The sequence below is a fragment of the Xyrauchen texanus genome, chromosome 44, assembly GCF_025860055.1.
Source record: "Xyrauchen texanus isolate HMW12.3.18 chromosome 44, RBS_HiC_50CHRs, whole genome shotgun sequence".
Classification (NCBI taxonomy): domain Eukaryota; kingdom Metazoa; phylum Chordata; class Actinopteri; order Cypriniformes; family Catostomidae; genus Xyrauchen; species Xyrauchen texanus.
Window position 1 is genome coordinate 30849594 of NC_068319.1, and position 12741 is coordinate 30862334.

The window sequence follows — 12741 nt, forward strand, 5'->3', positions numbered from 1 at the left end:
ATGCGTGAACCAAGGACTTGAATGGGGGAGAAACACTTCATTCGAGGGTCGAAATACATTTTACTATGTAAGTAAAAAGGGTGAGATGATTATGACTAGTTTAATCACTTTATGATTTAAACATGTGTAAAACATCCACATTTGCATATCAGTGTCCGTATTGGGTGCTTTAGTTGCAAAAGTTTAATGTAGGGTGTTGTAAGATCACTGAATGAAACCGTGATGACAATAAACACCCTTATTATTTTAACTTAATTAAAATGTAGTAATCAGCAATATGCGCTTACATATGGCTTTATTAAATGTGTTTGAGCCTGTATTTTATGACGCCAGCAAATTAGCATTATGTATAGTGAGTGACGTCATTATACAATGACGTAAATGAACTGGTGAATCCTTTTTTGAAACAATTCATTTAAAACCGAACCGTCTGAAAGAACCGGTTTGCGGAAAAGAATCGGACTTCCCATCAGTAATGAGTATTTAAAAACTCATTTTAATCCCCCTTTTCTCTCAATTTGGAATGCCCAATTCCCACTACGTAGTAAGTACTCGTGATGGCATGGTTACCACGTCAATCCGGGTGGTGGAGGACAAGTGTCAGTTGCGTCCGCTTCTGAGTCTGTCAATCCATGCATCTTATCACATGACTCGTTGTGCATGACACCGCGGAGACTCACAGCATGTGGAGACTCATGCTACTCTCCACGATCCACACACAACTCGCCACACACCCCATTGAGAGAACCACTAATCACCACCACGAGGAGGTTACCCCATGAGACTCTACCCTCCCTAGCAACCGGGCCAATTTGGTTGCTTAGAAGACCTGGCTGGAGTCACTCAGCACACTCTGGATTGGAACTCGTGACTCCAGGTGTGATGGCCAGCGCATTTACTTGCTGAGATACCCAAGCCCAATAATTACTATTAATGATCTGCTGACAAATCAAACGTCTTTCTCCTCTGTTCCCTTTTCTCACAATTCAAAACAACAGGAAACATAATCTATTTGCATTACATTGGGTATTTATTACAAATCAGGATTTGTTGTTAATCAGATTAATAGATTTATGCATTGTTATATTAAATAGCTTTGACTTCTTTGTGTTGAATAGAATATTCAGTGTTATTTTTCAAACACATTTATCTGTTTGATGGCAAACTGTGAGTTGTTGTCACCTAAAATGCAAGTGTCCTAACGGATGTGTTCACATTACTCACAGGTCAGGAATTTCAATGCTGTTGTTTTTGCATCCTCTAATGTGAAGTGATACATTAGAGAGAGTGTGTGACCTATCTCTCAACCTCTTATCCTGTGGTTCATTTGTCTGTTCAGGGTTTAAAGTGCCATTCCAAATAACAGTTTCTATGTTTTCCACAGAAGACCAGATAAAAGAGATCTTTAAAGCTGAAGTATGTCATTTCTGCACCACTGAACAGAGTTGCAAAAATAAACATAGTTTTCAAACAGTTTTTCCAGAAAAAATATAGACCTGTTAAGACGAGATAGAAGAAAGTATTGAACACACTTCAGCTTTAAGTTTAGTCTCCCCTGATAGGAGTTTGATTGTTTGGTGTTTTTGAGGAGGATGTTGTTTTTGTGGTGTTTGCCATCTCTCATATTGATGTGTCTCTTTGGTGTGTGTGTCTGTTCAGGTAACGACTCCATAAGAGAAGAGGAGCATCATGGATGAGAACAGTAAACCATTATTGGGTTTAGCACACACTGGAGAGTATTACACAGATTCACTGGACTCCAAACTGAGGAGGTACATTAATATATCGTTATTGATGTGTCAATCCCATATGATTGATATTCACGCTGCTCTTTTCTATACAAGGAAAGCACACATGACCAGGAGCTGTCAGGCTCTAAAAAGGACAAAGCATCATAAAAACATAATAAAAGTTGTCAATATGACTTGTGCACATGTCTTCTGAAGTCATGCAATATCTTTGTGTGAGGAACAGATGAATGTAAGTTGTTATTCTCTGCCACAACTCTCAAATCTCTTTTGTAGTTACGTATTCAAACTTTGTGCCACATGATGGGTCATGATGCTAATGGGCACCAATGGTGTTTGGCATCATCAACATCAAACTTGACAAAATGATTCTTTTCATGACAAGTTTGAATATATACATAAGGGAATGAGATTTGAGAGCTATGGCAGAGAAAAGGTTTTTCAGTCAGTAACGACTTCTATTCTGGTCATAAATGCTTGAAACAACATGAGGATGTGTATATATGATTAACTAACAAACTGTTCCTTTAATTTTAAGTTGTGTTGAATGTAAACAGGGCTTCACCCACTTTATCCTCGTGTCTCTGTTTGATAATCTCTAATATGAATCTCATTAAGACAAAAAAAATACTGCTAGTCAAAGCCCCTCAAAGCTGAATGAGGTTTCCAGGATGCTTGCCAGGATTAATTACCTTCACTGATGACAATGAATGAACCCAGTCGGGTATTTCACAAATACTTTCTAAGATGTCACGCTATATGCAGCGTTCATCAAGACTCACCTTGTGCCGTTTAAGAGCTTGACTATTAATAGCTCAACGGTTTTTTGGGTGGTTGTGCTGGCCTGAAACCATTTTATTTGTAGTGCGTGGGGTGAAAAACAGCTTCTAGATCAGTATTATTATCTGAGAAGTTCATGAATCTGAGCTCAATATGTTGTCTGCTCTGTGTTACAGGCCGTTCCATGTGGAGCCCAGGAATATTGTGGATGATGATGTTCAGGAGCGGGTGTCTGCTGCGGCGTCAGTGTTGAGCAGTCGAGTTCATTACTATGGCCGTCTGACTGGCTCTTCTGACAAACTGCTGGTGCAACGTCACATTCCACATTATAGTACACATACAATACATGTTTATAATGAGCTGTACTGTGTGGGGAGATAAAATATCAGAATAAGTGTTTTTACGCTCTTACTGCGGTCATTGAGGTGTGACATATAAAACAAAATCTGAGCAAAATGAAGGTGTTTTTGAGATTTCTTTGGTGGTTCGTTAAAGCTCACCATGGTAAACTTTTAGGAAAGCTTCTGACTGGCTGCTGAACACCTTACTGCCATTGGTCCACGTAATCAGTAGATGTGTCCTGAAACTCCACCTACTTGAGTATAACGGTTAATTCGGTTTACGTTGTTCAGTCTGTCAGGATCATTCTACATGAACATACATGCGTGCATTAGCGAGTTATAAGCGAGCTAGTGAACATTTTCCTACATCTGTACTATTGTTCGCATAGACATTTTTTAAGACCATGTCATAATTTTTTGTTTTATAATTAGTCCACAAAAGGAATCAAATACTCTCAAGTGCTTCTTTTACTGACCTCATGTGAATTCTACTCATTCTCATTTTTAAATGTACTTCTAAACAGAGAAGTGTGGCTGGTGTCTGAATGTTAGGGAACAGTGTACCGTTGCTCGGCTGTTTAGAACTTCTTTTTGCCCCTGAACGAAGAAAGAATTCTCTGGAAGTATATCAGAGCCTTAAGGATTGCTCTTTATGGCCAGTTAATGGAATTGAAGTATTCAACATTTAAGGCCAGTACTGCATTGCCACTAGGAATGAAATGTTTAGTCGACGTTATCAACAACTTTGACAATAAAACATTTTGACAATAATTTCCATTGTCGAATAGTTGTTTGTTCTCATTTAACGTAACTTGAGGTCACATTAAACTCTGATGGCGCGTGAGAGCAGCACTGTGTAATTCTTTCTCCCATCAATCAGAACTGCAATCACAGTCCAGATGAACTCTAAACCTTCAAAACAGCTTCAGGTGATGTACATCACAAAGTAAGAGGGAATTATACAAAAATACAAAGTAAATAAATACAGAAGCACTCTCATTGTGAAATACAGCGGAGCTGGAGCTGCTGTTCCACTGAAGCAAAACTTGCATGACAGAGCGTCTTTAACGGAAACACTCACCGTTATATCTTTAATGCAGCCTTTACTAAAGTTCAAATAATAAGGAAGCAGGACATTTAAATAAGTATAAACGCTGAAACGGTCATTTCTCTGTGCGGTCAGCGCTGCTTCTATGAGTCGTGTGAAGTGTCCCGATCTAAGGGAGAGAGATTGAAACTGCACCGACTGATGCACACTCTGTTGCACGCTTGCTTCAGTTGGATTATAACATGATTGCTGAATCATAATACATGTGTATCTTATCTTATGAAGAAAATCTGCGATATGCAGCTCTATTGAGAGTTAAAGATGGGTCGATGTGAACAGAAAGGTGAGAGTCTTTGCCCATTATACACGCAACTAAATACTTTTTTGATTTGTGTTTGTTTTGGCTTGTTTTCCAATATAAATATCTAAAACACCTTTAAAATATGTTTACTTTAGGAGCTGCAGAAGAAGAATCTGTTGTCTGAGAATGATGAATATAATAAATCTATTATTATATTTAGACTTGCTTTTAGAGAATAGATCTGGAATATAAGTGTGTTTTTGTCTTTACTGCTCTGGCAGATGAATAAACAAGTAAAAAATCGAATTCAATTATGTTCAAGTTTCTCTGAAAGCAAGGTGAAGTTGTTTCTCAAGTAAATGTGTCTTTCTTAAGGACTTTAAAATATGTTTAAATGGAAAACGAGACAAACACTTGATGATAATAGGAGTTTCTTTACTGAATTAATCTTAATAAAAGTATTTTTTCCTTTAATTCAGTGAATGTCATTTTGAGGTATTTTTAAAAGATGATTTTGTCTTTATTGTTAGTAATCACGTTTATTGATAGAACCTGTTAATAGTCATCTAAGAGCTAATGATTAATCGCAGAATAGTCAAATAATCATTCTAATAATCATTAGCTTAGTCGTTTATCAAACTAATCGTTAGTTGCAGCCCTAATTGCCTCTACATCTTCATGTAGATCAGGGGTTTGCACAATATAAAAGGAGATGATAATATATAGCTGCCTTTTTATGTTTTAAGAAGGGAGTCCCTTGCAAGGGGATAATCCTATTTACGGTCCTTGGCATAAGTTTTGTCAAATTGTGCTGATTTAAATGTCACCAAGGTAACATTACCTTGCTGATGTAGAGATTGTAGAGATTTATTAAAATAGCAAGAATGAAGTTAGGTTGACAGAGCATATTCATGGAGTTACATTATAGTTTTTTTTTTTAAATAAAAATATTATTAATAATGATTAATAATTATGAATTATTAAATGATTAGTATTTTTTGAAAGGTAAACATATGTTGCTTTAAATTGCTATTTTAATATTTTGGCTGGGCAATCCTTATAGTTGTATAGCAATCCTTATCAGTGATGAGAAAATACTTTGTAATTAGTTTTATGACTCTGAAGGTGTGCCGTAGTGTTATATACTCGAAATGAAACCAATAGATGCTGGCACTCCCTTGTATTTGAATATTTAGCTTGTAAGACTAACATATGTGTCTAGTGAGAGTGATAGGCAGACTGTCAATCAAGCAGGTACAAATAAGAATAGAGGCAGTTTATGAAAGCTGGCGGTACTAAGGAACAGAATGGCCAGTGTTTTGTGTCTGCCCACACTGAGTGCAGGGTCACCGGTCTAGAACATTGATTGAACTATTAGTAGAGGCTCTGTGATGTAATGTTTTTGTTTACGAGTCTTATCTTCCTCAGGTACCTCCAGATCATGTGATCCCGGCTCCTGAAGACATCTATATCTACAGTCCTCTGGGAACAGCGTTCAAAGTGCAGGGAGGAGAAAGTGCTGTCAAAAACCCCAGCATTGTCACAATGTAGGACCACCTTCAGAAAGACTCTTCACAATGTGTTTAACACTGGAGTCGTGTGGGTTTAGACAAAGGTTTATTCTTTCTGTAATTTTGTAAAAGAATTATCAACCTGGGCCATGAAGCTCTTTTGCGTTGCTATCCACAAATTGCGTTGTCATAGTTATGCTGTGGTGTTAGAATGTAACCGAGAGTTGGTTAGCAACAGACAACCAAAAACATACTAAACATTTCTTGCCTCATTAAATATCGTTGTGCTTTATACATTTGCTTTTTAGTTTCAGTGTCTGAGGGAAACTGTTAATATCAAGTTGAACTGTGTCAGCAAACGTGTTAAATGGAGTGATGAATTGACTTATTTATGTTGTATGATTAATGACATTTCAGACAACCAGAGGGATTTTACATGGCGAAATTTACACAGTTGGTCAAGCAGTGATTAGAACAGTCCTTGTCGAATCAATGTTAGAATTAACCTTATAAATATGCAAATAAGAATGTTAACATCGAAAAATCTCGAAACCTGAACACCCAGAAATAATTACTAAAGTAATGATACAAAGAGCAAGATTTAGAGGATTACATTAACTAGAGTTTAGAGTGATAGAAGAGTGAAAAGACAAAAAGAGACCTCAACAAACACAATGGCATTACCTGTCTTTTTGTTTTTACTGAAGTTGTGTGTTTGTGTATGTGCAGTTTTGCCATATGGAACACCATGATGGGAACATCTATATTAAGCATACCCTGGGGAATAAAACAGGTGAGTTTAAGTGTTTTTTTGTGTATTTTCTTTACTATAGGCTTAGTTAAAGATTATCACTCTTGTTTTCTTTGAAGGCTGGCTTCACTCTGGGCATCATCATTATTGTGCTCATGGGTCTGTTGACGCTTTACTGCTGTTACAGAGTACTAAAGTCCCCAAAGTCAATACGTAAGTCAATACACAACTACCTTTTTCATAGTTACTGCAGCATTAAAACACAAGGCTCATGTTATGAATGATATGGACTCGGTGAAGCACTTCTAAAAAAAAAAACACACATCCATTAATAGGTTAATATGGGGAGTTTCTTTTTTCATTGCCCAGTTTTAACTCCTTTCACACTAAAGGCAATTTCTCACCTTGGTGGCAAACAGAAAGTAATGGCTTATAACTGTAAGAAAACATTATGTTTCATGAATTAATTTAATATAAATCATTTGAAATATGAAAAAAAAAAAAGAAAACGTTCCGTTTAATACATGAGAAAATGCACCATAAAGTAGGTTTCAAACTATTTTGATGTTTTTCTTTATTGAAATAATGTATCTCAGAATGAAACTAATTGAAGTCTAATGGCAAAGTAAAAATCTTTTTCCTTTCTTTTTTTGTTGTTCTTCAACATGTCAACTGTACCTGGCAAAAGTTTTGTTGATGGTACAGTTGAAGTCACAAGTTTTCATACACTTAGTTTTAGAAATTTTTAAAACAAATTTTTTAATCACTCCACAGATCTCATATTAGTAAACTATAGTTTTGGTAAGTTGTTTAGGACATCTACTGTGTGCACGACATGAGTAATTTATCCAACAATTGTTTACAGACAGACTATTTCACATTTAATTGACTATATCACAGTTCCAGTGGGTCAGAAGTTTACATACACTGTTAAATGTGCCTGTAAGCAGCTTGGACATTTCCATAAAATGATGCCAAGTATTTAGACAATTAGCTTCTGATAGGAGGTGTACCTGTGGATGTATTTTAAGACCTACCTCCAAACTCAGTGTCTTTTTGCTTGACATCATGGGACAATCAAAAGAATCAGCCAAGATCTCAGAAAAACAATTGTGGACCTCCACAAGTCTGGTTCATCCTTGGGAGTAGTTTCCAAATGCATGAAGGTACCACGTTCATCTGTACAAACAATAGTACACAAATATAATCACTAAGTAACCACACAGCCATCATACCGCTCTGAAAGGAGATGCATTCTGTCTCCTACAGATGAACGTAGTTTGGTGCGAAAAGTGCAAATCAATCCCAGAACAACAGCAAAGGACCTTGTGAAGATGCTGGAGGAAACAGGTAGACAAGTATCTATATCCACAGTAAAACAAGTCCTATATCGACATAACCTGAAAGGCTGCTCAGCAAGGAAGAAGCGACTGCTCCAATACCGCCATAAAAAAGACAGATTACAGTTTGCAGTTACAGATTACAGATTACCAAGTGCACATGGGGACAAAGATCTTTCTTTTTGAAGAAATGTCTTCTGGTCTATGGCCGAACAGTTCAATTTTTGTTTCATCAATAACCATCAACATGTTTGGAGGAAAAAGGGTGAGGCTTGCAAGCCAAAGAACACATCCCAACCATGAAGCATGGGGGTGCAGCATCATGTTGTGGGGGTGCTGTCCTGCAGGAGGGACAGGTGCACTTCACAAAATAGATAGCATCATGAGGAAGGAAAATTATGTGGATATATTGAAGCAACATCTCAAGACATCAACCAGGTAGTTAAAGCTTGGTGTGGCAGGGCGGAGGGCGGGGCCGGGTTGTGATTCCACACACCCGGACCCTAATTAGGCTCATGAAGCCCGAGAGGGATAAAGGCAACCGGAGACGGCAGTGCGACCGAGAGAGAGTTACGGGTAGCTGTCCGACACCTGTTTGTTTGTCTTTTTGGTTCAGTTTTGTATTAAATTATCATTTATATTGTCAAGCCGGTTCTTGCCGCCTCCTTTCCATTGAACTGCGTTACACTGTCGCAAATAGGTCTTCCAAATGGACAGTGAACACAAGCATACCTCAAGTTGTGGCAAAATGGCTCAAGAATAACAAAGTCAAGGTGTTGGAGTGGCGATCGCAAAGACCTGTCCTCAGTCCGATAGAAAGAGTGTGCAAGTCAGTAGGCCTACAAACCTGACTCAGTTACAGCAGTTCTGTCTGCAGGAATGGGACAAAATTCCAGCAACTTATTGTGAGAAGCTTGTGGAAGGAAACCCAAAATGTTTGACTCAAGTTAAACAATTTAAAGACAATGCCACAAAATACTGACAAAGTGTATGTAAACTTCTGACCCACTGAGAATGTGATGAAAGAAATAAAAGCTGAAATAAATCATTCTCTCTACTATTATTCTGACATTTCACATTCTTAAAATAAAGTAGTGATCCTAACTGACTTAAGACAGGGAATGTTTTATACGATTAAATGTCAGGAATTGTGAAAAACTGAGTTTAATGTATTTGGCTAAGGTGGATGTCACCTCTGACTCTACAATAAAAAAAGTTACAGCATTTGGATCGCTGGTTGCTGAAGTGGTCACCCAAAACCTCTCCAAGAAAGTATTCAGGTGTTATATTGAACATCAAAAGTTATTATGGATGCAAAAATCTCAAATCATACAAATATTTAAACTTGCATCAAATAAGTACTAAGTAATAAAAAAACCAGTTACATGGTCCAATATTCTATGGGTGCTTCTCAGTACTCCAATCAATACTTCCTTGTTTTATCGCTTCCCCTTCCTCGATCCTGTGAACCAGAAATCAAGTATGCTATCATTAAGGATGTATCAGTGCTCTAAATGCAGCCAAAGTAGGCGAGGAAGCTTTCTAAGGAGCCTAGATGACTTTTTGGTCAACACCTTACACATGCAAAAATTCTCCTCCTTCAAATCTGACACTAGTTTTAATTCACATTTTACATTTGCGGTTTAAATGAAGCATAAATGTCAAATACTTCCACAACTTTATTAAGATTTATTTGGAAAATTTAAATGAATCAATATATTTCACCAATATAATAATATCTCAAACCGATACAGTGCAGATAGACTTGCTGTTCAACAAGCATTTTACAATGTCCACACAGCATTTAAGAGCCATTTTTGATTCACCTTTGACTTTGAAAGGCTATGAATAAACCGTTATTCCAAGACTGACCAATAAAAGACAAAATGACCAGATTGTGGATAATGAGAAATGTAGTGCTGCACTGACTTATTCGCTTTTATAGAAGCATATGTCATCGCTTAACAGCCTCTGAGCTCATGATAGTTCTGTCTTGAAAGGTTGATGCATTGTCGCTATAAATCTGTTTCACTATGGAGAAAATGTATACAATATTTATTTCCCAAACCCTGCACTCGATATACAATAGATCCAGTACTGAAGCAGCAATTTATCAAGTGTTTAGCATAGATTATATGTAATATGAAGCTCTTTCTTTGCAGCCTATGTAGATACTTCAGACTGGGAGTTTCCTGATGTGTGTAAATATTACTTTGGGGCATTTGGAAAATGGTCGAGTCTCATATTCTCCTTGGTGTCACTGATTGGTGCTATGGTGGTTTACTGGGTTCTTATGTCCAACTTCCTTTTCAACACAGGGAAATTCATTTACAGTAAGTGTCTATTCTTTTACATTCCTCATTCCTTTGTCAATTAACTCAAAATGTTTTTTTAAATGTTTATTCATTTTGCTCTCACAGACTATGCTCACAATGTCAGCACATCAGATACAGAGTTTGGCACGAATGGAACAGACAGAGGTAAGCATTCTCTGGACCAAAATGTAGTCAAGATTTACCCAATGCTCATCTTCTACCATTAGTGACCTTCTAGAGCATTGTCTGATGTATAAATGCTTTTTCATGCTTTCAAAGTGACATTAAGAAGACAATTAAAGTTCGCTGAAGTACCTTTGTCATGGGCCTTGTAATGATTAAAACAATGTGTAATCAGTAACCCTACAGTTCTTTAGTCGCCACTCCTCAAAAAACTAGTGGCAGAACTATCAGGTTCTCATGTTAACATGAGTTTTAACACAACACATGTTTTCTGGTCTCCTGCACTAGTGGTGTGTCTGCATCCTGATTTGGATCCCAACAAGAACCACAGTTTTGTTTTCTACATGGGTGACAACAGCACAGGACATGATGTGTTTGACCGCTGGTGGAGTAAAACCAACACCATCCCTTTTTACCTCATCATACTGTTGCTGCCACTGCTCAATTTCCGCTCTGCCTCGTTCTTTGCCAGGTTCACCTTTTTAGGTAAGGCCATTAATAGCCTAGATACTGTGGTCATTGCTCTGTTTGAATTTTAATCGAAATATTAACTGTAAACAAAACGGCACCATAAATGTGTCATACAAGGTCTTTTTAAGGCAGGCTTTTAGCAGATGCTCAAATCAAGAGTACCTTACAAAAAGTATAACAGACAACAACAGTCAAGCATGCAGTTATCTACCAGGAATAGTGCATTAAAAATGTCAATACGCTCCACTTAATACTAATTATAAAAGACTGGGAGGGATTTGGCAGTTCATGCATGTAGTAATTTATGACACTAGTGAATAACCTTGTGTAGTCATTTAGAAATTCCCTTTTCGATATTTGATTGGGATCAAAAGGATCTCCTGTAGCCACTTGGGATTTTGAGGGTAGCATCTCCATGACCGCATACATTACTCACAACATCAGAGATTTACTTCATGATAAAGAGCAAAAAAATGGAAAAAGAGAGCATAAAAGAATCTACACAATATTTCTCCCAATTATTTTTATTGTAATCAAATGTGATGTTTTAAGAAGAATACTTTTGAGATAACTGACCACTTGTGACCGGATCATGTACAATTTTAATGCCAATATAAACTGGGATAATATATGCTTTGGTACTCAAACACCGTCAAAAAAAGGTGTCAGCATGGGCCGAATGCAGGCGGTACTCGTTCATGAATTACGTGTTTGAGTTTGACAGATTAATATCCAGTGAAATAGAAAGGGTCTTGGCTTTCTGTGTTGATGAGATGGTTGTGTTGTCTATTGAAATGTGCAAACTTGCAAAGGTGTTATTTGGCTGGGATGAACGTCAGCTTGGGTTTTGATAAATCCAGCTGTATCATCTGCATTAGAATAGTAAGAAAATGAATGATATGGTAATTAATGTATTGAGTGATCTGGGGTTAAGGGAGAATAAAAGAGGTCAGAGATCTGAGCCTTGTGGGACACCAGTTGCGGTGTTTGTATATGTGGCTCCTTGTGTATTGTGTGAACAATTATTTGAGTTATAGTAATACATTTTGATAAAAGCTAAAACAAATGCTAATTATATCTCTAAGCTTTGTATTTGTACTATCACTAATGAAAAGTTAATACTGTGATTTTGCACAGGCACTATATCAGTGATGTATCTCATCATTTTGGTCACCCTTAAAGCTGCTCGACTGGGATTTCACCTGGAGTTCCACTGGTTTGAACCATCTAAATTGTTTGTTCCAGGTAAAGAATATATTTTGTATTTTGTTATTTTTTTTTTTATAAATCCTAGAACTGACTGAAGCAAAATTGTCTTATGTGTTTAATCATGAAATCACCTGTAAACACATTGTAAAGTTATTTCACTTATGACAACTCTCAAATGATTTACAATGTTAATATGTACATGACAAGTTGGTAGGTTTGGTCTTGGCTAGATCTATTAATTACAAATACTTTCTACTGCTAGAACACACGCAGACACGCTGCATGAAGCATGTTGGACATGCTACTGCTGCACAATTACGCATACACACAGTCCCCTTGAACTTGTGGTGATGAGGAGGAGAGTTTCAGAAGAAAAGCTCTTGTAGCACACTTCAGTGAGATTGGCTATCGGCAAACAACTGAGGCAATGTTAATGTTAGACAAAGAGAGAGAGTACGCTAGTTGATTGGCTAACCGATTACATGACCTATCAGTTCGTGCCATGTTTCATGACTGAACTTCAAATAGTTTCTGTGTAATTCCAGCATTCTAAAGGCCCTTTCATATGTCTTCCTTAATGCATTGAACTCTATGGAGCGAGCCTTGAGGCGACAGCAGTACTGTTGTGCACAGGTCAACGCTCAAAGTTCAGGCAACTTTAACCAAATTTGCTGCCGATCTTTTGAAGCTCAGCCAATGATTAGTGGACTGTTACATGGGTGGGACGGCACAAAAATCTAAAC

General features: G+C 37.3%; 1 protein-coding gene across 1 annotated transcript in view; it reads left to right on the top strand.

The window, feature by feature from the left end:
* Positions 1 to 12741, top strand: part of LOC127637034 (sodium-coupled neutral amino acid transporter 9-like) — a 31983-nt gene that overhangs the window by 1057 nt on the left and 18185 nt on the right. Inside the window, exons 2-10 of the mRNA XM_052117883.1 lie at positions 1660 to 1772; positions 2705 to 2834; positions 5647 to 5765; positions 6459 to 6522; positions 6600 to 6693; positions 9983 to 10153; positions 10241 to 10300; positions 10607 to 10804; positions 11927 to 12034. Coding sequence (XP_051973843.1) covers positions 1690 to 1772; positions 2705 to 2834; positions 5647 to 5765; positions 6459 to 6522; positions 6600 to 6693; positions 9983 to 10153; positions 10241 to 10300; positions 10607 to 10804; positions 11927 to 12034 — 1027 coding nt within the window. The 5' untranslated portion in view covers positions 1660 to 1689. The remainder of the gene's footprint in view (positions 1 to 1659; positions 1773 to 2704; positions 2835 to 5646; positions 5766 to 6458; positions 6523 to 6599; positions 6694 to 9982; positions 10154 to 10240; positions 10301 to 10606; positions 10805 to 11926; positions 12035 to 12741) is intronic.